This window comes from Chenopodium quinoa, unplaced genomic scaffold (genome assembly GCF_001683475.1).
Source record: "Chenopodium quinoa cultivar QQ74 unplaced genomic scaffold, ASM168347v1, whole genome shotgun sequence".
NCBI classification, from domain to species: Eukaryota; Viridiplantae; Streptophyta; class Magnoliopsida; order Caryophyllales; family Amaranthaceae; genus Chenopodium; species Chenopodium quinoa.
The window spans coordinates 3217784-3242522 of NW_018745000.1; the positions used below are offsets into that span (position 1 = coordinate 3217784).

A 24739-nucleotide genomic window follows, 5' to 3' on the forward strand; every position below is an offset into this window, starting at 1 on the left:
GGATGAGCAATAAATTTCTAGATTTGTGCACATCTGGAGTAATGACAATCAGGGGTTGGGGTACACGGGGTATTAGCCGTGCACTTTTCTCGAGGCCGTCTGATCTACGAGTCTTTTATTTCAAATACTTTTTAAAACTAGGAGTTAGATGAGATCTCATACTAGCTATGGTCACGGAGTCGCACCCGTGGTCGTTGGATGTTTATTAATGTTTCCGAAAGGAGGCATGTGGTTTTCTTTTATTGATGTTCTAAATGGAGCATGGGATGGACAACCTTGTCTATTGCTTAATCAAATGAATAAAATGAAATGATTTTCCTATTATTAATTAGTGGAGTATTAGTAATGTAAACAATTGAGTCATGTGTTTGAGTTTATAACTAAATTTTATTCTATGATTGATTGTTAGTAGCATGCTAGGAATTTCTTATTATTTTTCGTAGCTTGTATGTACTCAGCTTTGCTGATTGCGTGCTTTTGTGTGTCTTTTCTTTGGTCATGGCCTTCGTCTTTCAATGACCCTGTAATGATCCAATCTTTACACTTGTAATATTGGGGAGCAGACTCATCACAGGTGTTTACATAATTTGGACTTGCATCCAGGTGGTGGGATTTTGAGTGGATAGTTGGTTATTGTTCGCAGTTTATTTCTTTTCATAAGTTTGAATACATTTAAAATCTAGTTTTATTTATTTACTACTTTTGTGAGGTTTTGAATGAGGGCCTTAATGGTTCCAAGTTGTAAGATTTAATTTTGGTTTTGGTTATTGGTTTTGAAACTTATTTATAACTGAGTTAGTTTTTCCGCAGCTATTTTCTGATAAAGCCTTAACGTTTGAACACGTGGCGGTAGCACGCCAGTAATTCTCTTGAATATTGTTCAGGGTCCTCACAGGTTTAAAGAGAGAATTATTGGGGTGTTACATTTACGTTATTTTTTTTGTCAATTCCGAGCCTAATTTGTATCCATAAAAGGTCAAAATGACCCCTAAACAATACCAGAGCAATTTTTGCTACGAAAATGAAGAAAAAAATATATTATTTTTATTAATTAAAATAAATAACTAAAATGAACCAATCATATTATGACACGTGTCAAGATTTAATCATTAAAGACATTTGGTGAATTTTTTAAAAGCTCGATAACATTTGATAAATTTTGAAAACCTTGATGGCATTTGGTGAATTTTTTAAGTACTCAGTGTCATTTGGTGAAATAGCCGAGCAATTAATATAAACCGATTTTAATCTTGTCATGTCTTTGTGTAGATTGTGTAATATTGTAGAAATAAGGTAGTTTGAGGGGGGGGGGGGTAATTGATCTGAGTATTGTTGGCATCGTTGCAAGGTATGTGTGAATGTGCGAGGAATATGCAATTTATAACGCAAAGATGGGTGGGAATGTGGCTGCTACTGCTATTCCCTCGAGTGTGGATTGGAATGCTTCTAGGCGTGGCTATGTGAAGGTGAATTTTGATGCATATGTTCCTAATAATTGTGTAAGGCTTAGGGTTTTGGCAAGGGATGATCAAGGGGCCTTGTTGCTTGTTGCGGTAAGAAACAGTGAAAGACTAGATTTGTGTGGTCGTTTTGTCAGGGCTGGCTAAAGCAATGACAACACGCTATAGAGTTGAGCTTGCGAGTACGTAGGATGGGATATGTGAAGTTGGTGTTGGAGGGTAATGCCATTAACGTCGTCATAGCTATCAAATGCAAGCAAGAGGGTGCATCTCTTATCTTCTTTCAGTTTGAAGATATTCATAGGATGTTAAGTAATTTTTCATATTTTGCTTGTAACCGTGTTAGGGGACAGGTGATACAGTGGCTCATCTTGCTACCAGATGAGATTCGGGTAGTAAAAATGAACACACATGTATGAGCTTATTCCACCAAAGTTTTACTTTGGCTGAACTTGATCCATAAATTTATTTTCTCACGGTTTTTTTTTTAAAAAAAAAATAAATAAAATAGTTGACCAAGTATAAAAATTCCACTACAAAAAAAATCATCTTAATAAAAAGAAATTACGTAATAAAACAAATTCACTTGCATATTAGGTACTAGAAAATACATTGGAACTAACTACATTATTGAATTTGGGAACATCAATCAACAACTTTAGGTTATTTTTATTATGTGAATAAGGTGAAGAGAATAAAACATGTAGAATTGTGACAAATTTGGTTTATTATATCTTCCTTTGACTTGAGGTTGATTTGCAAATAAAAGAAAAACAATCCAAGAGCATTTTAGGCAGTATAATGCCTAAGAAATCAAATGTGAGGAAATGGAAGATAACCGAACATACGGATCCTACATATCAGTCTTTAATGTGATCATTACAAGCTACCAGATATCACAAATGAAATCCTCCTACATACAGGAAATGACGATCATCTCGTATGCAAAAGGAGCAGGTCCGGCTTTTCAACAAATGATTTCCACTCGTTGCAAAATTTTGCAACTGTTGCTCCGTCTAACACCCTATGGTCAGCACCAATATTTACCTGAGAAATATTCGAGAATGTCAGAAACACAGATGGATTGCAAGCCATGAGATCAATGGAATACATCACATTCAACTCTAGGATGAAATATTATGATCATTGGATGATCCATCTCGTCATTATGCTTTTAGTTTCAGTTCAAAAACAGACTTTACATTAAAGTTCCTACTTGAGTTTTTTGGTTTTATCTGCTACTAAAACTAGGAGTAATATCAGCACTTAGAATGGCATCAATATCTTAAGTCCAGCATACATATCATACCATTCCCCTTAATACTGTGTTCCGTTCTTGGTATTATATTCAAGTTAAAAGTGCACCTACTCAGCAGATTAATGCAATTATAATTGTTTCTCCAAACAGATAAAAACTTATCAAACATGATACATCAATACCAGTACTCGGCAAATCAGGTCAAGCATTTTGACATCTACTCAAAACAATCAGAAGTCAGCAAACATATGATGGGATAGCATATTTGTGAATCCAGTGTAACAGAATTGAGGCATAACTCCTCGCCTGCATATCAATTGTAGAATCCCCGCACAACTTCTAGGTGATCCTCTCATCTTTCTCTCTGTATGGGTTTCTTTCGGTAATTATATTAACAAATTAAGGATAACTTTTTGTTCCATTTCGGTGCTTAGATCATACATAGATCATACATTTAATGTTTGGTTTTGTGGATTTTTTTAGAAGGCCTTTTTTTTTTTGATATGATCTATATGCTGGACAATAGAGAAATAAGACAAATCTACATATTTTTGGACATTTATTTATGTAAAATTGATTTGTAGTGGGCATATGTAGCTTTTTTTATTATATACTTCCTCTGTACCTGTTTCTTTATCACGCTTGCCAATGCAAAACTTTAACGATCAATAACTTAAATTCTCCATAATATAATATATATAAATAAAGTAGGCATTTTTCGGGAGCATTCGGTACGCCACATAAGAAAAGGTATTATTTTGACCAATGAAATTTTAGATTAATAATTTATTTTAGAATTAAAAAATTCACTCGCCACCTAAGAAAAAGTGACGAATAAGATTTAAGAATTTTGGCATCTAGGTAAAAATAACGAATAATGAACAATTAAACTCTAAATTATTTAAAAAAACTAATAAATATCTTTGTTACATATATGGATGTAAATCTTTCATCGTAAATATCTTTAATCTCTCCATATCAAATATTATAAAAATTAGATATTAATAATGTACTCATCAACGAATAAAACTAAATCTCATATCACTATGTTTTTCCTTATACATAGAGAGAAATTTAATTAGAAGATTCCCCTAATATTTTTAATAGTTAAAATATTCTAGATGAGACTAACATTTTGAAAGAGAACGATTATATAAAAAAAACGCATTTGCAAAGGACTTATTTTAACCAATAAATAAAATGATTTGTCATTTATTTTTTATTAAAAAAATAAATTGTCACCTAAGCAAAATTAAAGAATAAGGTTTGGAATTTTAAATTCAAGCGCCACGTAAGATAAATAAACCTACAAAAGATAACTTTAGTGTTAAAATTATAAAAAAAAATTATCTTATGATATTAGGAATTTTATCCAATTATCTAATGAATAATCTTCATATAAAAAAATCTTAAATTAATAAAAATATTTACTAGAACCGTGCATCGCACGGGCTTATATCTAGTTAAAAATTATAAAAGTTATATATTATGATAATACTTAATGAGACAAATCCAAAAAGATCATACATAAATATATTTTTTCTTACATATTATTCACAAAAGACGGTCAAAGGAGAGGTGGTGAATAGTGTAAAAGTCAAAGCGGGTAAAATAATAAAGAACGGAGGAAATATGCAACAAAGTTGTTTTAATAGTGATCAAATATCAATAATATCTTGGAGTGTTGCTCAATTACAGCAATATTTTAAAACCTCCGTTTTAAAAACAAAACAATGAGATATGGAGTGCACAAGATTAATGATGTGTTTGAGAACCTTAATCATAAAGAATGAGGAGAACAGTCGAAAAATAAACTATGAAAAAATGTAGAAAAGAAAACCTGTAAAATCTAATTTGGTTGTTAGATATGGAAAACTACTGAAAGTACTAGGAGTAAATTTGAACATTTTTTTTTTTCAATTTCTAGTATATTCAAACAAAACTATTGACATGGAATGTACTTCACAGAATAATTTAGGTATCCTAGGTCTTTCACAGTAGATCACTAATAATTTTTAAAAAAAAATAATAATAATAATAATAATAAAAAAATAAAAAAAACCTCAAGGTCAGGCAAAATAAACTATAATAAGGTCGTAGAAAAGAAGCAAGAAGCAAAAATGGTTTAAGATTCAACTTAATGGTAAATAAATCGTGTTACGCATACCCTTACCTAGTTTCAGTAGAAGTACAAATATTCAAATTCAATCCCCCAGCCTACAGATATAGATGTTATACAATCTGACATCCACTATACATGCAGTTAGGAAGGTATTTACCAGTGAACATATATTTCAAAGCGTTAAGTTTTTTCGTACTGATGGAAATGAGAACAGAAGTTAGTAAAAATATATCAAATATCGTTTTTCAATCCCACAGCCCACAGCCCCCAACCTACAGATATAGATGTTCGTACGATCTAGCATCTGCTAAACATGCAGTATGGAAGGTCCCTACCATTGGCCAAATTTCAAAGCATAATGTTTTCCATAAAGATGAGAAAGAGAACAAATATCAGTAAAAAAAAAGTACTCACATTCATTAAAGGTGCGGAGTACACAGTCCCCTCTTCTTTGAAACGAGGAACTTTCTGAATTCTACCAATTGCGATTATCGCAACTTCAGGCAAATTAATTAGAGGAGAACCAAACTTTCCACCAATGGCTCCAATGTTACTGATGGTTATTGTTCCTCCAGATATATCATCCTGACTAAGCTTGTTTTCTGTTGCGAGTTGTTGCAACCTTGAAATTTCCTTGGTTATCTAAAAAACATAAGCGTCAATACTGAAACTGTTAAAGCTTAAGGAGCTCAAGCAATTAATCTTATCCTTAATAACCAAAAACAAGGACACGCAATACATAAGATGAAATACTTGGAAAATATATCTAAATCATTTATCTTCTTTAAACATCTCAGATCTTGATGCCTCATTATGCATGCCAATTTGAATAAAAATCAATCAAGACATCTCTTTAGTCATAACATCAAAAAATCCTAGTTTTCACGGTCAAATTAGACCACCAAAAGCATATTTGTTTGTTTTAAAAAGAACGGGGATAATATAAGAACGCTGCTAAGTAGGAGAGTGATGGAAAAGTGAGGTGTTGTGAGGGCTTGTCTAAGATTGTGCAAGGAACAAACATAGCTGACAGCTCTAACAATGGCAGAAAATTAATAAGAAGATGACGATTCTAACCTATGTTAATTGGACACGGCTAATATCGCGAAGTGTCCGTGTCAACATGACACTTCACGGACACGGACACATGACACGTGCCTGATCCTTCACTGTGCACTCGGACACTTCCATTAAGAGATGAGAGGAAAAAAGAGAAGAAACATGAAAGAAAAATATATCTTGTTCGAAAACCACCATTAATATAGAGAAGATGGAGATAAGAAGATTGCCATTTTTTAGGAGAATTTACCGAGGAAAGAATTAAAATAAAAAAATAGGGGTAGACAATAATGAAATTTTAAAGAATTTGTAAATTGTAACATATAATTTATTTGGAAATTTTGACTTTTACCACCTTCAAATAACCACTTAATTGAATTTACCACCTCCAAAAAAAAAGATTTACTTTACCACCACCAAAATTTCCAAAAATTCGATTTTACCACCAACTAACGGATTCCGTCCATGAATTCGTTAGTAGGGCCCACCTTTTTGACGGTTCTTCTTCATCTTCCCCGATTTCCATATCAACCCAGCCGGCAACGAAATTAACACACCATGGTTGGTCGGAATTTTGTGTGGGGGCAAGGGAGGGGTCGGAATTTAGTGTAACCTAGGGAGGTGATCGGAATTAGGTGGTGGTTAGGGTTTTAGGAGTGCGGAATTTGGTGGTGGCTAGGGTTTTAAGAGTTGTCGGAATTAGGGGGGCTATATGGTTGGTCGGAATTTGGTGGCTAGGGTTTTGAGGTCGGAAGTTGGTGAAAAGGGGGTCGAAATCCGGTGTGGGGGCTGTGATTGTGCGGTGCGATGCGGTGGTTGTGGATTAGTGGGGTCGTTGGTCGGAATTTAGTGTGGTCGGAATTTCGTGTGGGGGCAAGGGAGGGGTCGGAAGTTGGTGGTGGGGTCGTTGGTCGTAGTGATTAGGTGGTGACTAGGGTTTTGAGGTCGGAAATTGGTGGAAAGGGGGTCGAAATCGGTGTGGTGGTTGTGTGGTGCGGTGCGGTGGTAGTTATTAGGTGGTGGGGTCGTTGGTCGTAACGGTTAGGTGGTGGGGGCTTGTAGCGGTTAGGTGGGGGGGCTGGTCGTAGCGGTCAGGTGGTGGGGCTGGTCGTAGTCGGTCCGGTGGTGGGGTCTCGACGGTGGTAGCAGCCACCAATTGATGGATGAGGTTTTTTAATTTTTTTTTTGTTTTTTTTTTAATTTTTTTTCTAAAGCTTACCCAATAATATGGCGACACGTGTGCAAGGTAGGCCCCACTAACGGATTTATGGACGGAATCGATTAGTTGGAGGTGATTGGTGGTAAAACTGATGTTTAATTTTTTTATGAGGTGGTAAAGTAAATCTTTTTTTTTTGGAGGTGGTAAATTCAATTAAGTGGTTATTTGAACGTGGTAAAAATCAAAATTCCCTAATTTATTTATATAAATTTAAGTGACATATCGACTGTCCCCATACCCGTGTCCTAAAATTTTGGAACTTGTCGGATCGGACACTAGGACAGGTGTCCGTGTTCGATACCCATTCCCGAGTCCATGTAACATAGGATGATTATATTGATAAGATGATAATTACAATAAATCGAATGATAATTCCACTTTCGAGAGGTGGATTCTCTCCTAAGTATGAGCTTTCGAGAGGCTCAATCTATCTCAATATCCAACATGTCCTCTTAGATCCTAATGAAGCCTATTTATAGAAAATCTCTCCTAAAAAACCTCTAGTTTATTCCCCAAGTCACAACTGATAGACTATGACTAACATGCCATCTCCTTAATATTGATTACTTGCAGATTGCAGTGGTGAGTAAAGAGATTTTTTTTTTCCCCTAAAAATGGACAGTGGGCATGATGAAGAGAGATGATGATTTGAAATATGATGCTGCAGGTATGTTGAATGTCAAGCAAGCAAATAGAAAGACTCAATGGGGCTGCCACCTAAGTGTAAAGGAAAGCAGAGGACAACACGGCGCTATTGGACAAAACTCATCAATGAAACACTAAGGGGAGGAATAACAAAAGCCTGCTGGTTTGATACTATGTGGAATGAAGACAACATTTAATTAATACCAGGTTATCTAGTGTAGCTTGCTTAACTATATAAGTAGTAGTATATCAGTATAGGGCATGAGATTTGTAATGTGGAATGAGAGACAATGGTAATCTCAAGTTACTAAGAGAGTTGTTATCAAAAGAGAGTAATAGCCTAAAGCTATTAGCCTTTCATTTGTAACCCTTTAGCCGTTATCAATCACATTTTCAAGTTTTCAACTTAAAATTTCCGCTAATTCATTAAAAATACAAACCAGATTTTCAGTCTATACACAAAAACCCTTTCTTGATTAATATTCCCATACTTTCCTCTATTGATTCCTTTCCCTTTCCATTGAGTGTGCCAAATAGCCCATAAGTTATCAAGGTAAAATCAAATGAATTCTTGCATACGAGTCAATAACAAATGATCAAACCACATGGATTGATCATTTTTTAAAAAAAGCCTTATTATACTGCCTTTCAGAAGTTCTTGCATCCACTGGGTAAATTACCAAAGAATTACACTATGTGTTTATATATGTTACCAAGAGTCCAAGACACAACCACGAGTTTCAAGTAATATATATCTGAGTGTACCAAAAAGTAAACCAGAATCCTAGTTAGAAAACAATTGTCCTAAAACTTGACAAAATGTTGGGGAGACAGCATTCATGAAACATATTTGTGATTCTATAAGATTGAGGATAGTATTTTCAAACTAAAGACATACAGATATATTCACAATTAGTTGTTGGGTAGTACATGTATAATATCTTATCTAAAGATCATTTGTGAATGTACACTGCATAACTTTCGATATCCCCCCCCCCCCCCCCCCCCCCTATATCACACACTTTCTTTTGTTTTCTCTGTCAATATGGTCAATTGGAAGAGTAACACACAGAGGTTGTTTAAATAGGGAAAAATGAAATTGACAGGCTTTGATTACCATCACACACTTAGATTCAAAGACAAATCAAGTGACATTAGGGAGATACAAAAAGAAAAATTCCATAAACTTGGCAACTCATTGATGAAAAAGTCAAAGTGAAGTGACTGATGAACAAACAAAAAGACAAAACATTTACCTCCAATATAGAAAGGGATTGAACCTTCTTGACATTTGGTACAACCAAACCATAAGGAGTAGCCATGGCAATCCCAATATTATGAGTGCCTGTATTACAAAAACAAAGATAATATTTGTTGATTACTATGAAAGTCCATATAGCAAAAAAATTTGGAACCACAAAATACATATGTTTAAGTGGCAAACTGAGAAGATAAACTGAATGGGAATGCACAGTTATGCACCTTCACTTCACTATTAATTCGTTAAAGTCTTATCTATTTCTAATGCATTCTAAAAGTTTACAGTCCTAGAATGTACATATGCAGTTATCAAATTGAGAATAAAATGCTTTAGATCCAACAAGATAGCAACTAGGGCAACAAACAGCTACTTACCAGAGGCTTATTCAGAACTCATCAGTACTTACTCCCCTGATAATTCCATACTAAAACTGGCATTCTGTTAAGCATTTGACTGTTGTTGCAGTTCCCAAGTTAACCATTAAACATACCGGCTTCTCTCTTATTCATTCTTTTACTCACTTTTTTATTTCTTAAAATTTTTATTTTTAGGCATGTAAGGAACCATCATATCTTATTATGAGATGATTGCATACTTAGATACATCCAATGAATTTCTCCTTGCAACCAGGAACTAAAAGCGAGAGCCAAAGACAGGCAAAATATTTCAGAGGAAACACTAAGTAGTTTCTTGTACAAACCTTTGATAATGATCTCATTTGCATCTTCATTGAAGCAACTATTTAAAAGGGGGTATTTGTCCATTGCCTTTGATAGTGATTTGACCAAAAACGGAAGAAAAGTGTGCTTTATACTTGGATCGGGGTTTGCATTCTGAAAAGATGCTTTAAGTTCTACAAGTCCTCCACAATGAATATCTTCAACATAATGAAAATGAGGAACTCTGGCAGCCATTGTCATGGACTTGACCATCGCGCGTTGGAATCCCCTGAACCAGCAAACAGTTTAAATCATAATGTGCATGAACAATTACAAATCAGAAATGTTAATTAATTTTACAAGCATGTACTCCTAGAAAAATAAAAGATAATTATGGGATGTGGCCAATAGCCCAATACATTCAACTGAAAAACTTATGAGATGTGGATGAGAATGTACTCCACTAGTTAAGCTGTGAATGTGAAAAAAGGAATTTTGTCCTAAACAATTTCAGGTGATCTATGCTCAAATATATTTTCTGTGTACTTTTAATTGCAACAAATTACCTTTTGTCCAGAGCTTCCTATTAAGTTAATCCAATACTTATTTTCATACCACAAATACCTAATATACTCTTATTGACGTTTCCAAAGTTCTTTACTCGATTTTGGAGGTCACTTTCACAATTCACTCACTTTTTTTTTAATCAAAACATTTTATCTTCATTTAAAATACAGAAATGAGACTGAAAGTTTCAACGACCAGCTATTTTAACAAAATCTAGCATCTTTTATAAGTGAGTTCTAATTATAAAAATTAATTTGATTCAACTAAAATAAATTAAATTATATGAATCATTATAAAAAAACATTTAAAAGCAATTTTCTAATGACTTACAAAACAAATATAATTCAGTGAGAAACACTAATATATTTTGTTATGAAAATAATTATGAACAAAATTTTGTTTTATTAATAATTATTTCGGTGTAGATAAATGTTTTCTAAGTCCATCGGTATTATTATTAAAATAAAATTAGTTATTAAAATATGAAATATTAAAATAATAGTAACATTTTTTATGCATTAACAAATTACTTGAAATTATTATAAAATAACAAATTATGTATAACTGCGTAAATATTATATCTTGCATAGTTAACTCATATAATTTTTAGTCTAAGACAATTGGATTGACCCTGTTGCTTTCAAATTAGATTCACCCATAAACTTGAGATATATTATAGAAAATACCAAGAAGCAATAAGCGCCATATTCAGCAGAAACATCACATCACATTATCGTAGTGCTACTTGACTACTTAGAGCAAGTTTAGCCCTAAGTTTTAAGACTTGGAGTGACATCATCATCTTGAGTTTTAAGACTTATGTTTAAAACTTCCCCCATTTTTCTTCTTAAATCCCAGGCAAGTCTCAAGTTGAGTCTTGAAATTCCAAGACTCAACTTAAGACTTGATATTGGAACCCACCTCAATTTTATTTTCATTATTATTATTTTTTTTAACACTTTTCTAATAATAATAACAATAACAATAATAATATGTCATATATTTGAGTCTTATGGCTAATGTGATAATTTTGGACACATCTTAGTGAGTGTTGACAAGAATTTGATGACATTATTTTCAATGGGGACTACCAAAAATGATGTCACATCCAAGTCCAATACATATTAGCGGATTATCTAGAAAACAAAATATCAAAATAACTTGACTTCATTGCAAAGCCATCAATCATTTCTTTACTAAATTGTAACTTGCAAGAATTTAATTGCTTGATGCCAACATGCAGTTATTGAGATTTGAGAGTGTTTTATAAACAAAATTCATTCCAACAAATAAAGTAAATAACTAAGCATATGGGAGAAGGAAATACACAAGAAACAAGGAGCATATTGTGTCCAGAGATTTCAGGTAATGCACATCAAATTAAATTATTTAAAAGAAAATTGTAACTGGAAATATCTATTTGCTAGATGCAAACCCACAGTTGAAGAGACTTGTTTAATAAGCAAAACTAAAAACAAAATAAGGAAAAAAACTACGCATCTGAGGGGGGAAAGAACAACTGAACAACGCTAGTTAGCAAGGAGCATACTGTGTCCAGGGATTCCAGGTATCACATATCAAACATTACCTTATCTGTAAGGTTCTGTCTTCATACAATGAACTCCCCGTCACTAATTTGTCAGAGCAATATACATATGGCTCAGCAGCAACATCTTTAGCACTGGCATAATTGATAATATCTTCTTTTAATATCCTTCCATCTTTACCACTACCTTTAATATTATTAATGTCAATTCCATGTTGCTTTGCTAAGTTACGAACAGCTGGTGTGCACAGTATGCCACTCACCCTACTTTCACTTGAGATTGAAACTTGACTACTTGACTCATCTTGTTTAACAGGATCAGATATATTGGATTCAGTGTTACCATCACTTACAGTTGAAGGAGAAAATTCTTCAACAGCCATCTTCAACAGTGTTTCTCCAACCTGCTTACCAGAAAATTACAGTAAAGAAGAGGGCTAGTAGAAGGGTTACCAAAATACTATTACATAGTCAAATACAAAAAAAAAAAAAAATAACATCAGAATTTTCCAATTCTTCTTTCATAATTGTAAAATGTACGAGAAATGTACCAAATGATATATGCCATACGTTAACATGATATCTTTATTTGGGGAGGAGGGAGGAGAGACATGTAAAAATGGTGTCCTTCAAATAAAGTGCATTTCTCTTGACAGCAGTTCATAAAATATATCACGAGTTGATGATTTATTAGTTAAGTAACTGATACTTTAGCGGGTAATTGCAATGTAAATTGATCCTATAATTGCACACATAAGTTTGGATTGAAACAAAGAAGTGCAAGGGATAAGCTCATAAGGCGACACCACAAAACAAGCTGGCCCAAGACTTAGAAAAAGCTAAGGGCACCTGGCCCATGGTATTAAACTTTGGCTGTGTCACTGCATTGTGACGGCAATGTAAAGGTTTTCAATTGTACTGTGACTGAGATATTGGGAAGTAACAGAAGCAAACCATCAGCATTGCCAATGAAAGTTGCAAACCAAGTAAATTAGGAGAGTTTTACTTAACCTAAGTTTTCCTGAATGTGAAAGTGGTTTTCAAACTTACTTTGCATGTGACACTAGCATGGGCAGCGATGTAGGCTTCAGTCCATGGAATGTTTCAAGGCTTGTTGGGTTAAATACAATACGTTTAGGAGTTTCCAAAGCTTATGTTATTAATATGGCTTAAGCAGGAGCTTAATCGAACTTTACAGTAACAAGATATGATTGGGCTTGGATTAATCTGAAACTTAGCTGCGCTCTTTAGCTCATTAACCACTATTGACTTTTAATTACACAACAATATTAAGCATAATCATTTTATTAGACTTAGTTAGGTTTAATTAGATTAACTTAACACGTCGTAATTTTTTTGTGTGATTTTGTATTTAATTTAAAAATAAGTTAAATGTTAGATATACATGGCTCATCCAAAAGACTTATTTTTTTGCTGATTGGATTATATTAAAGTTGCTCCAAAGTCAATTTAACATGTTTGCACTTCTTAACTATTGAGAAGCATTAGAAGTCCATGTCAAATACAGAATTAAATAAGTCTGCGTATATTGAACCTCCTCAAGGACGGGATCTGCAATTATTTAGTTGATGCTTATCTAGAATAACTATAATTTCATGTATTTCTGAATTAAGTTCACACAAACCTTATAAGTAGTAATGACAATTAATTAGTTTAAACTGAGTTGCATTTTAGGATTCATCCAAATGGCACTTAAAGAACTTGACAATATCAAATTATGCAAACATCCTAAAACTAATAGCGCTTCTACAAAATTTCTGGCATTTTATAGGAACAAGTGTTTTGGTACATAAAGGGAAAGAATCTCAAAAGAACCAGTATAGGACTTTTTTTTTTTTTTGAGGGAAACCAGTATAGGACTTAATGCTGTAGTAGAAATGCAAAACTGTGCACCAGCTGAATTGCAGCACCTCTAAATGTCCAACCATAAGTCACTCTAATAATTACAATTAATCTATGATGAGTTGCTCACTATAAGACCTGGTGTTACTTGTCAATTTGACACTTTCTTTCTTCTTTATCCTAACGTTCTTTATGTTAAATGCTATCCATAATGACTTACATAACAAGTCATACATCGCTGGTTGAAATTGAGGTCTAATGGCATTCATTTGACTGTACTCTTACTGCTAAAGCTAAAAGTATACTTTAAACCACATACCTTCACAATGTCTCCTGGAGCATGAAGAATATGTGAAATCTTTCCCCTATATCGACTGGTTATTTCTATGGTAGCTTTATCACTTTGGACCTCGCAAAGTGGTTGAAATTCTTCAACTTCGTCTTCCTACAAAAAGATTTTCTCAGGAAGACAGGAAATCATATCAACATACATTGTTTTCTAACTATCAATTGAGCAATGAATCTATTTCAAGACCAAGCTAACAGCTAAAATATTTAAATTTATTACCTCTTGGACAAACCACTTCAAAAGCTCACATTCAGCAATACCTTCACCTGTCTGTGCCAGAGGTACTTCAACTAACTCACACAATGAAGGCTCAGTAGCAGCATGGGTTGTGAAGCAAGAAGCATTGAAGGAATAGTGAAGATTCGGCTATAACACATCAGTAAAAAGGAAGAGTACATGAGTGAGCAGCTAGTTGATAAGAAAGGAAAACATAACAAGCAGACAAGAAATTAAAAATCTACAAGAATACATTAACAAATAATCTAATAGACAGTCTCTTGCTAACAAAGAAACATAATATTACATTACGAAAATTGGCCAGCCAAAGATCCTAGCATATTCTGATTCACACCACCTCTATGCTCATCCACCCCCCCCCCCCCAAATAAAAAATAAAAATAAATAAAAAATGAAACTGTTATGGATTTCCTTGGAAGTAGATTTAGCTACGGAATATATTCATTCCCATTAGTTGAGTCAATTATCCACTTCTAAAGCTTGATTTTAGAATTATTATCTTACCAGTGCCTATGAGGGTAATGCACTTCAAATTGAAGAGCTTCTTGTCTCTACTTCAACAATATACAGAGTAAGACTGATAACATCTCGATCCCTAAACCCTCACAAATATAGAAGCCTATGAGATATATGGGCTGTATTATACAGTACTAACATGCAACAAATAATACAATGCAACTTTCATTATGTTGAGCATCATTTCTAATCAAAAGCTTAGGAATTTCCATTTTCACATAGAACCATTCAAATAAGTATTAACTAAATACGAGGGTGCTACATTAATATGCCCTCAGATATATCACAAGTTCACAACCATGATAGTTTTCAGATGTACGGAGTATATTTGAATGCATCCATAAAATCAGGCAATCAGCATAAACAACATAATGATTGACTTAAAAGCATGATATATCAGTACAGCAATTTCCAAGAGTTCACTACTCCAACAGGTTCCATATCCCTTTCAACTCACAGCGGTTTCAAACAGACCGCCAATTACTTTCTTCCATTACCTTTTTCTGCATTTCATAAGCTCAAAATGCAGATGCATTTCAAATTCATTACTCCGTATTAAGTACCTATGAATATAAACTGAATGCTCTTAACTATGCTACCACTTAAAAACCCAATAAATAAACGCACCACAGAAACTAAACCATCTCCATTCAAAGCTCAAACTAAGAAACTAGCAAGAATTTTTCAATAATGCAGAAATTTAATAAACAATATACAAGACAAGCAGTAAAATACGCTGAAAAAAATACTGGTAACAAAGACAATTAAGCTGAAACAAAATACCAAAAATTAAATTATTTTTTTCCATCCATATCAAATTAGTTGACTTTTAATTCTATTCACAAACTCTAATTTGTCTAACTTGTGTATTTAAAGTAGTGCGATCGACCGTTCATGTTACAAATTGTATTTTCACAATATTAACTTTATACTGCCTCGTTTAAAATTATTTACAATAATTTGACATTCTTTACTCATACTTTATGTCAAATTATTGCAAATAATTTGAAACCGAAGTGGTAAAAGATATAATTAAAATTAGCTACAAATAAAGTTATACATTGATAACAGAGGAAGTATGAACCAACCAGATCATTAGGCTTAATTAGTCGACAACATCGAGACGGAACGACGAACCCTAACAAAGGACGCCGGAACTCAGACCCAACCGCCGACGATGATGCCGTGCGAGGAGAAAAGGAATAAGAATAAAGATACAGGAGACCGGAATTGAGAGGCTTCCTCCGGCATAGTTGTCGAATTGAGATCATAGTTTTTGGTTAAGGTATAAAGCGTGAAAGAAGTTGAAGCAAAAAATGGTGAAATTTTGAGATTTTGATCATCATATGTTAATGTAGCTGTCAAATCAATCTAGGAGTAGTAGTTTGGATTTTAATGGGATTGGATTGATGATTCAGTTCACATTACTTAATTAGATGTTAATTGTCATAACTATTTTTTTTCGGAGTTTGTCGTCTTTATTTTTTATTTTTTTGGGATTGTTTATTCATCGTTGTTATCTAGAAAGGTAGAAGTATATAAAACACGTCATTTGCGTGCTTCTTCTTCCGAATCATGTTACGTGGGAGGGAATTGTGTATCAGATTTTGAGCTTGTCTAAATGGAGTATTGAGATGCATTAGTAAATGCATATTCAGGGGCAAGCTGGTAAATTCACATAGTTGAGTGGAAATCCACCTCACTTTCCGTTATGCTTTTTGTAAGCCCGTTAAATTAGTATCTCGTATTTCCTGAGTGTATTTTATATTTGAATTAGATTATTTGGTCACATGCTTGATTATTTTCTCTCTCTTCCATTTACCTCTCCTTCTGTCTTCTCACTGTCTCTCTCCTCTGAACTTCTAGTTTCTTCTCGTTTCGCCTCCAGTAAGAAATTCGAATTCGAACCCTCTGTCTTCTCACTCTAGGTCTCTGTATTCCCCATTTCCTCCATATCCATCTCCATCGTCGTTTGCGGTGGTGGGTGACTTGAAGAATTATTTCTGGGCTTGCCACGGGAAGAATTCAAGGATTATACGCATCATTCATGATCAATTTGACCCAAGTAAGCGAGTTAGTTATAAATTCATTAGTTTTTATCAATTTTGTAATGCTTGTTGAAACAATTTTAGTACTTTGTCAAAGTTAATTTCACTGTATTCGTTTAACCTAAAAGTTAGGGTTTTCAAATTGGCGATGTTCTGGATTTTATGGGGGGTGTGGTTGATATTCGAAATCAATAATAGGGTTTAAGAATTACATAAATTCTAACACCCCAATTTAAATTGTCCTCCAAAATTTTTATTTGTTAGGGTTTGTATAAATTCTGTCGGGGGTTGTATTTTTTTTTTTTTTGGGTGATTTTATTTCATGGGTATTTCTTGGAATGTAATTGGTTTCATGGTATTGATTATATATGCATGAATATAGTGTATGTTTTGAGATTACATATTGTCCAACTTTGTTTTAGTTATAATTTGGTGATTGAAAGAAAAAAAAAAATAGATTGATAGCCTTTTGTTGGGTGGGATATTGCTATATTTCTGTGATTAGCAATTCTATGTGTGGATGGTTTTATGCTAAGTTGTGAGTTTGATTGGTTTCAGACCTTAATGTCGATATTATAACCTTATTGTGTGATGGGTATTATAGGTTTGATGGGTATTATAGGTTTGATGGGTATTATATGAACTGGTTAAGTTATTAGTGTTATAAGCAGATTAGCCAGAGAAAGGAGAGGACTGAGATGAATAGGCTACTCAGCTTGTAGAATGGATTCATTTTTGGAAAGTAAATCCAAAGTGGCCTGCTTGGATAGAAGGAGTGAACAAGGTGCAATGTAAAAAGAGAATGAGCCTTTTATGTTGGGTTATAGTCAAGTCTTTAAAGTTGGTATTCTTAATCACATTGACTTTTAACAACCGTTCAAAACCTGCTACTACTACTTTGATTTTGCTAATGTACTAGCAATTACTACTCTGATTCTTTTCATTTTAAAAATTCTTAGGTACCATATCTAAAATTGGAAAGATGCATCAAGTCAAGGGTATCATATATAAGTTTTTGAGAGTGGATTAGGGAAACTTACCAGAGTGGCCTGGTTTGATAGAAGGAGTGAACAAGGTGCAATGTAAAAAGAGAATGAGCCTTTTATGGAAGGTTATAGTCAAGTCTTTTGTTCTTAGTCAAACTGACTTTTAACAATCGTTCAAAACCTGCTACTACTACTTTGATTTTGGTAATTTACTAACAATTAATACTTTGATTCTTTTCATTTTAAAAATTCTTGGGTACCTTGTCTAAATTTGGAAAGATGCATCAAGTCAAGGGTATCATATACAAGTGACAATGTGGGAAGGAAATTTCTACAAACAAGCACTTTTCTGACTATTAGCTATGATTATTTTCTGCTTCTAGGTAATCGCAGAGTCATCTACCTTATATAATCTTAACTAATTTATTAGTGTTATAAGCAGATGAGTCTTATAGAGTTATTCTTACCATATGCAAATTAGATGGCTAAAATTTTTTTGTGATAGTTTGACTTTTAGATGTATGCTCTGGAAAATAATAATTAAAGCTTAGTATAAGAAATTATTAAAATGTATCCTACTTGTAATCACCAATTAATAGTCCTCTATAGTTTGACTATTGGGTAGGACTGTGGGTTAGGCTTGGTATGTTAGATCTTTTAGTAGGCCTTCTTTATTAGGCCTCCTTTTTTAGGTCTCTGATTGATATGGCAGTTTGTTAATTCGTATTGATTATGGCAGTTTGTTAATTTGCATTGATTATTTTGGGTGTCTTGTTTGATGTAGAAGCTTTTATCCATGATGCTAAGTGTAGTTGTGATTTTTTGCAGATCAGATTTGTATTATTCCCTGCAAAAATTATGAGATCGAAGACAGTTATGCGATCGAAGAACTGGAAATGCTTGATGGTGAGCTAGTGTTCTGTGCTTGTATTAATGTGTTAGTTGAATGTGGTGAAGTCTGAAATTTTCTGTGTCATTTCTTGCATTTAGGATCCATCGACTTCTAAGGCCCCCGATAAAGGGGGGGGGGTCTGAAGTGAAGGGGAAGAACAAAACTAACAAGAAGGCAAAGCTACCTAAGAAGTCTGTAAATGCGGTTGTTGATAATAGTAGTGAAGAAGACAATGGTTTTGATGAGCAGACTGATGAAGATACTTCAGAGGAGTCCTGCTCTCCCTCTGAGTTCATGAAGATGATGATGTTATTCAAGAAGAGTAAGAATAAAAGTCAGAAGAAGAAAAGGGCAAAGGTATAGTGAATATGTAACTATTAAGGCACATACATTTATACCAAGATTAGTATGCTAAAAATTGGACATAACCCTAGGTTTATGATTTGTATGTATGTAGGGTGAAATAACCGAAGGCCAAAAAGTTTTAAGCGAAGGGGCAGTGTTGAAGACCCATCATGAGAACATCGGAAAGGTATGATGTTTTAGCTGCTAATGTAAACAGAATAGGCCCTTAGTTTACTAGTATTAATTTCTAAATCTATCTCATAAATCAGGTTTCTGGTATAGAAGACATATTTTTTGGCTCCAATTTACTTTGCCTTCAATAAAACTAGTTGAAAACTATCTGCCATTATGAAGTGTGATCTCACAGTCCAAGGTGATCTCACAGTCCAACTCATACACCCTCACAAGTTATTACAAGTTCAGTACAACCTAAAAAGACAAAATGAATTGTTCATCCTTACACACATAAGCTTATAATGATTGCGTGAATTACGTCAGATTAAAAATAATTAGAGCCAAAGTATGGACATCAAATTAATTGTACCAGAACTAAACCAATATGTTAAGTTGACAGCACTATAACTAATCATTCAATAAAACTAGTTGAAAACTATCTGCCATTATGAAGTGTGATCTCACAGTCCAAGGTGATCTCACAGTCCAACTCATACACCCTCACAAGTTATTACAAGTTCAGTACAACCTAAAAAGACAAAATGAATTGTTCATCCTTACACACATAAGCTTATAATGATTGCGTGAATTACGTCAGATTAAAAATAATTAGAGCCAAAGTATGGACATCAAATTAATTGTACCAGAACTAAACGAATAATTTTTATTTTGGTGCATGTAAATGAGTTTGTTTGTTGGCTACTAATGCATATTCCCTCTTTTCGTGGCAGTACCCCAACATTGTATGCAAATCTTTCTGCCAAGTTGCGAAAAATTTTGATCCAAGATGACGCGCATTAGTCAAACAAATGGGGTTTGTAGGTCTCTTGGAAATTGACATGAAAAATGTACCGAGGCAATTTTGCTATTGGTTGATGACAAGAGTGATTCCAGATGGCACGATGGTGTTTGGGGATAGTGAGATCTTACCCTTAGGTCCCACTCAAGTGAGGTCTATATTCGGGTTACCCATGGGTGCTGAAAAAGTCTCTTTTGATGTTGGTGAAAATGATGAGGAGAAGGTGGAGAAGATGAGAAGGATTTTTTTTATCTTTATGGTGTTGGTTCGAAAAAAAAAAACCATTTCGTTGAAATATGCTTTAGAAGCATTATGTCCATTGGATGCATCTGGTGAAGCAATTCCCCTTGCAGATGAAGTTAATGAGCAAGATTTCATGGTAGCCTTTCTACTTGTCGCCCTTAGTAAAGTGGTTTGTACAACCACTAATAATTCAAACTTTCCGAAGTCACTCATACCAGCATTGACAATGGCTACCGAGGCTATCAACTCTGATTAGTGTTCGTTGACGTTCGAGTGGCTATGCGACACAGCTAACAGATTTCAAAGGAAGTTTCAAAAAGATGGTTATAGGTCTTGCTATGGGGGCAGTTTTTTGTTCATTATGGTGAGCTTCAATCAAAATATTTATATTTTTTTTGTCGTTCAATGAAATAGGTGGCATTTAACACATTTCATTTTGGATTTTCAACTTGTCTAGCTGAGTACATTGTGCTAAAACTACAAGGTTAAGGATAATTTGGATTTGAAAATAAAAAAATTATACATGCTTTGCATATTCAGTTTAAACCTATGTACTATTCTGAATACAGTTTTATCCTATTCCTGGAACGAGGAATTGCTGGTACTATGAGAAAGAATGGGAGTCAGTATACTAATTAAGAACTAGAGAGTTTTCTCTGTGGTTTGCTTTGCTTTGACTTCTTACAACCACTACATTAATAAACAACTAGAGAATTTTCTTATGAAAAGGGGAGGGAGTTTGCACTGTAATTTATTTGTGATTGTGTTGATTATTATTTTATTATGCTTAGTTGGAAATGGATTTGAGGCCTAAAATCCATCATTTAATTTTTTTGTTTTTAATTAGTGCTTTATAAATACAGGCAAGGCATCAGCACCAATTAAAGTAAGAGTAAAGAACCACTCTGTCAAGTTGATAATGGGATATATTTTTGTGTTCATTATAGTTTATTCACTTTACATATTTTTAAATAGCGTTCAATAACTGTTACATATTTTAAAATAGCTTTAGTATTTTGTAATTGTGATCTGGTAATTGTGGTTTTCTTTTCTGGTAGATTTATTATCTGGACCACTTGCATCGAGATCCTGTCAAGTGGGGCGTTTACCCGAGGGTGAAGGTATGGAACTGTGGTGGGGTGAACGCAACTCTTCTTGAAGATAAGGTGTCGATCAATGAGTATGGCAAGCTTTTGGTAAGATATCAACATTATTTTTATGTGTTATGTTGGTTGATAACTGTGTAACATTTTTTTTTCTAATTGATAGGTCATCGATATTGCTTATGGGGAGGAACATCCCCTTGTACCAAGAGAGACGGAACATCCCTTTGGAAAGGTCAGCCATGCTGGTATTAAAAACAAGGCCCCAATTTCAGGGGGTACGGATCAGGCTTCCATAGATGATGTTGTCGAGCGGGTGAGTGTTCAAACTTGAACTATTTAGGCTGTAATTTTGTTTATGATGTTTATGTGTTTTATAACCTTTGTTTTCTCTTGAAGAGCATATAATTTTTTAGTTATTTGTATTCATATTTAAAATTTAAGCCTTTTATATAATCCTATATAATGAAGGTTTTATGGATGCTTCTGATATAGTTTAGTATGTTTAAAAACTGATCTTCTTTGACCCCATCTCAATTATCTTCATTATTTATTAATTAATGTAGAACCTACTAAATTAATTGTAACTATACGTTACATGAATTCAGCTTGATTTTTGTTTAGTTATCGCTTACATAAGTTGTTTTAAAATTGACCAAGATGTTAGTTTACATGCCTAAGGCTAACACCTACCCAACACACTCCCTCTCCCCCTTTCATATATTTACATATCCTGCCAAAATAGATGGGACAAATAACTAGCACCTGTCACTCTGAGAGAGGACACTGCCAGCAATCATTAGCTCATTATAGCTCACTGAACCTTGCTGGCTGACTCCCTGATGGGCCATGTTGCTGTCCTGTCTTCCTTCTTCACTCGTAGGTGATCTATCCTTTGTTCTTCTTGTTGCCCAAGCCTAAGCCTTTCGTTGCAAAGTAAACCAAACATTTATTTTATATATTATTTAAGTAAAGGTTGGTTATTTTTTTCCCTTATATTTTTCCTTATTTTTTGGTTAACGCTCGATTTTGGCTATGTACAGGTATTAGTTCAGTTGAGTACAAGGCTAGAACCAATTGTTGAGGGTTTGATTGGGAAAGCCTTTAGTGGATTTTTGGGTAAGATGACGGGTGGTAATGACTATCTGGCAACTGGAAGCCCCCACTGTGAAAATGTTGGGAGTACTGGAAGACCAAGGGAACAAGTTAATCCTACCAAATACTTTGATGGTAATGAATTTCTGGCCAACGGAAGAACTCACGGTGAAAAAGTTGGGAGTACTGGACCAAAGGAGCTAACAAAAAAGTTTGGTGTTGGTTATTCTTTTGATAATATGAACAAGTCACCACATTTGGAGGAAGGACATAGGCCACAAAAGCTTAGTCTCTTTGAAAAGAGGCTTCTCTGCATTGTTCGAGGGTGGAAGGAGTTGAAAAATGATCAAGAGTAAGTAAAGCTTTAATGTGTAATGGCCACTGGATATACTATATGTTGTTGTCTAATTGTGTGGCTAATGGCAAATGCAGGCCCGGTCCAAACTTAATTCTTTGTGATGGCATAGATACATCTCAAAGGGATTGTTATCGAGTTGTTTCCCCGAGGTCTCGTGTTGGAGATCATTACGTTAGGATGGCCGTTGTCTTGTATACAAAAACTCGGGCATCACAACATACGAGGAAAAGGATTATGATGGATCCTTCGTATGCGGTGAGGTTTTTTACTACACTTTTTGTTCAAACAATTTGGGGTTTTTTTTGTTTTTGGTATTCTACTTACCTATATTTTTGTTGTTGGTCGTAGAATTTTGTTATGATTGGTAAAGATGATCCTAAAGTGTTGGGGCAAAAGTATGGGAAGACCTTCCTTGGCTATCCTCTTTACCAAATACAAAGTGTATGTGTTTAGTTTGTTTTGTGGTGATCAAGTAATTTTATTGTTGTGAATGTGCATATACTTAAATTGGTTTATGCTTGATAGGTTTTTGTCCCTTTCCTTGATACATCCAAGAAAAATGCAGAACACTGGTATTGCTTAGCCTTGGATTTAAAGGCATAACTGGTGTGGATGATAGATTCTTTTTTGTAAAAAGATTCGTACTTAAAGCATGAAAAGTTTCATCTGCAGCTTGTAACCCGTTCGATTCTCTCCTTCCTTTTAATTTAATCTATGGTTTTCTGTTGGAATTATTTTTGTGACACATGCACAATTTCGTCACTTCAGATGAAGGCCTTAGAGGAGTTGCTGCATCTTAGTGATCCCATCACATGGGAAGTGGGTATAACTTCTACATGGTTGAGGAGGACATTTTTGGTACGACAAACGGACAAGTAAGTATCTATGAGTCAAAAGAAAAAGATCTAAGGAAGAGTGTCAAGAGCATGTATTCCAGCCCTATCTGTAGACTTTACTTGTGGTCATCTTGCTAATAGCTCTTGACTTCTACATGGTTATAGTACATTGAATTAAATGACACTAGTGTATGACTTCATTTTTTTGATGCAATGATTTATTTTGTGAATTGAATCACTCAACTACCATTTATCTTGATTGTGGATGCCAAAAACTTATTTGAATTGGGGTTGGTTGATTTTTATTGACAAGTCAAAATTGATTTGAATTAGAAGTTTAAAATGTTTTATATATCTTCAGTTTTTGTGTTTTGTATTGGATGCGAAATTCAGAATAGTATGTGAATTGATTTAATAAATGATTTATGGTAGAAGCTATGACTTAAGAGTTTTATTTTCCATAGTTCTGGTGCTTGTTGTACTTTTATTGAAGATGATTTCATGAGAAGAGGTTAGCCCTCACCACTTCGATCTATTTGTTGCAATAAAAGTTGCTCTTGCGGCGCAATCATGCTAGCCACTATAAAGCATTGTGCACGATCTTTTGAAGCTCCCTTTCACATGGTAAGAGAATGAGAATGATCCTTTGCCTGTGTATTTGCTGATTGTCAGGTTGTATACATCTACTTTTGGCCTCTTGTCCCGACAGGAAGTGCAATGACGATAAATAAAGCCATCTTCGTGTTGGATCGAAGTGAAGAATGCTTATGGATAAGTGGTTAAGCCACAAAACACAAAAGTCTATCCCAAATTAAAGAAAAAGACAAAACAAAGGTCCAATTAACTAAGCCCGATCATAATTAGGCTTAAGCCCGTGCTTAAACCCTAATAATGACAGATTTAGGAGCGCCTAGGTTAAAACTTAGTGCTGCCGCAGAAAAAGCCGCACACATCTCACAAAGTGGGCTGCCGCGTGAACTAATTCGGTTGCACGTGACACCCAGCACAACTTTCAGAGTTGCGCTGCGGAAGATTCAGAAATATTCGGAATTATACGGAAAATATAAAATCGAATCTTACAATAAAGCCGCGCGCAAGA

General features: G+C 34.2%; 2 protein-coding genes across 7 annotated transcripts; one reads left to right on the plus strand and one right to left on the minus strand.

The window, feature by feature from the left end:
* Positions 1–2107: 2107 nt before the first annotated feature.
* Positions 2108–16158, minus strand: LOC110707501 (lipoamide acyltransferase component of branched-chain alpha-keto acid dehydrogenase complex, mitochondrial-like). The gene is made up of 8 exons (XM_021885512.1): positions 15850–16158; positions 14228–14374; positions 13979–14104; positions 11839–12200; positions 9725–9972; positions 9020–9108; positions 5255–5482; positions 2108–2507 (listed from the first exon to the last, which is right to left on the minus strand). Exons 1-8 carry the CDS (start codon positions 16030–16032, stop codon positions 2394–2396), a joined length of 1497 nt encoding a protein of 498 aa, XP_021741204.1. The 5' UTR covers positions 16033–16158; the 3' UTR covers positions 2108–2393.
* Positions 16159–16571: 413 nt separating this feature from the next.
* LOC110707502 lies at positions 16572–23969 on the plus strand. Of its 6 annotated transcripts, none has more exons than XM_021885515.1 (12): positions 16573–16826; positions 17769–17999; positions 18624–18701; positions 18786–19044; positions 19145–19219; positions 19938–20612; positions 21307–21444; positions 21518–21667; positions 22395–22798; positions 22879–23059; positions 23153–23245; positions 23573–23969. In XM_021885515.1, exons 6-12 carry the CDS (start codon positions 20610–20612, stop codon positions 23681–23683), a joined length of 1080 nt encoding a protein of 359 aa, XP_021741207.1. In that variant the 5' UTR covers positions 16573–16826; positions 17769–17999; positions 18624–18701; positions 18786–19044; positions 19145–19219; positions 19938–20609; the 3' UTR covers positions 23684–23969. The 6 variants fall into 6 exon arrangements, 4 of the variants coding, with proteins under 4 accessions (XP_021741209.1, XP_021741207.1, XP_021741206.1 ...); XR_002508510.1 differs by lacking the exon at positions 17769–17999 and adding an exon at positions 23330–23479 and having other exon boundaries at positions 16574–16826; XR_002508509.1 differs by lacking the exon at positions 17769–17999 and adding an exon at positions 23330–23486 and having other exon boundaries at positions 16574–16826; positions 23573–23669.
* The last annotated feature ends 770 nt before the right edge of the window (positions 23970–24739 follow it).

What these genes read in the sequence shown, in the direction of transcription:
- LOC110707502 (XM_021885515.1), top strand. An exon ending in ATGAGTATGGCAAGCTTTTG is followed by an intron (nt 21,445 to 21,517) that starts GTAAGATATCAA and finishes TCTAATTGATAG; the next exon opens with GTCATCGATATTGCTTATGG. An exon ending in CTCTTTACCAAATACAAAGT is followed by an intron (nt 23,246 to 23,572) that starts GTATGTGTTTAG and finishes TCGTCACTTCAG; the next exon opens with ATGAAGGCCTTAGAGGAGTT.
- LOC110707501 (XM_021885512.1), bottom strand. Translation starts at nt 16,032, where the DNA reads ATGATCTCAATTCGACAACTATGCCGGAGGAAGCCTCTCAATTCCGGT. An exon ending in TGAAGTGGTTTGTCCAAGAG is followed by an intron (nt 14,105 to 14,227) that starts GTAATAAATTTA and finishes ATCTTTTTGTAG; the next exon opens with GAAGACGAAGTTGAAGAATT. An exon ending in GACAGAACCTTACAGATAAG is followed by an intron (nt 9,973 to 11,838) that starts GTAATGTTTGAT and finishes TTGCTGGTTCAG; the next exon opens with GGGATTCCAACGCGCGATGG.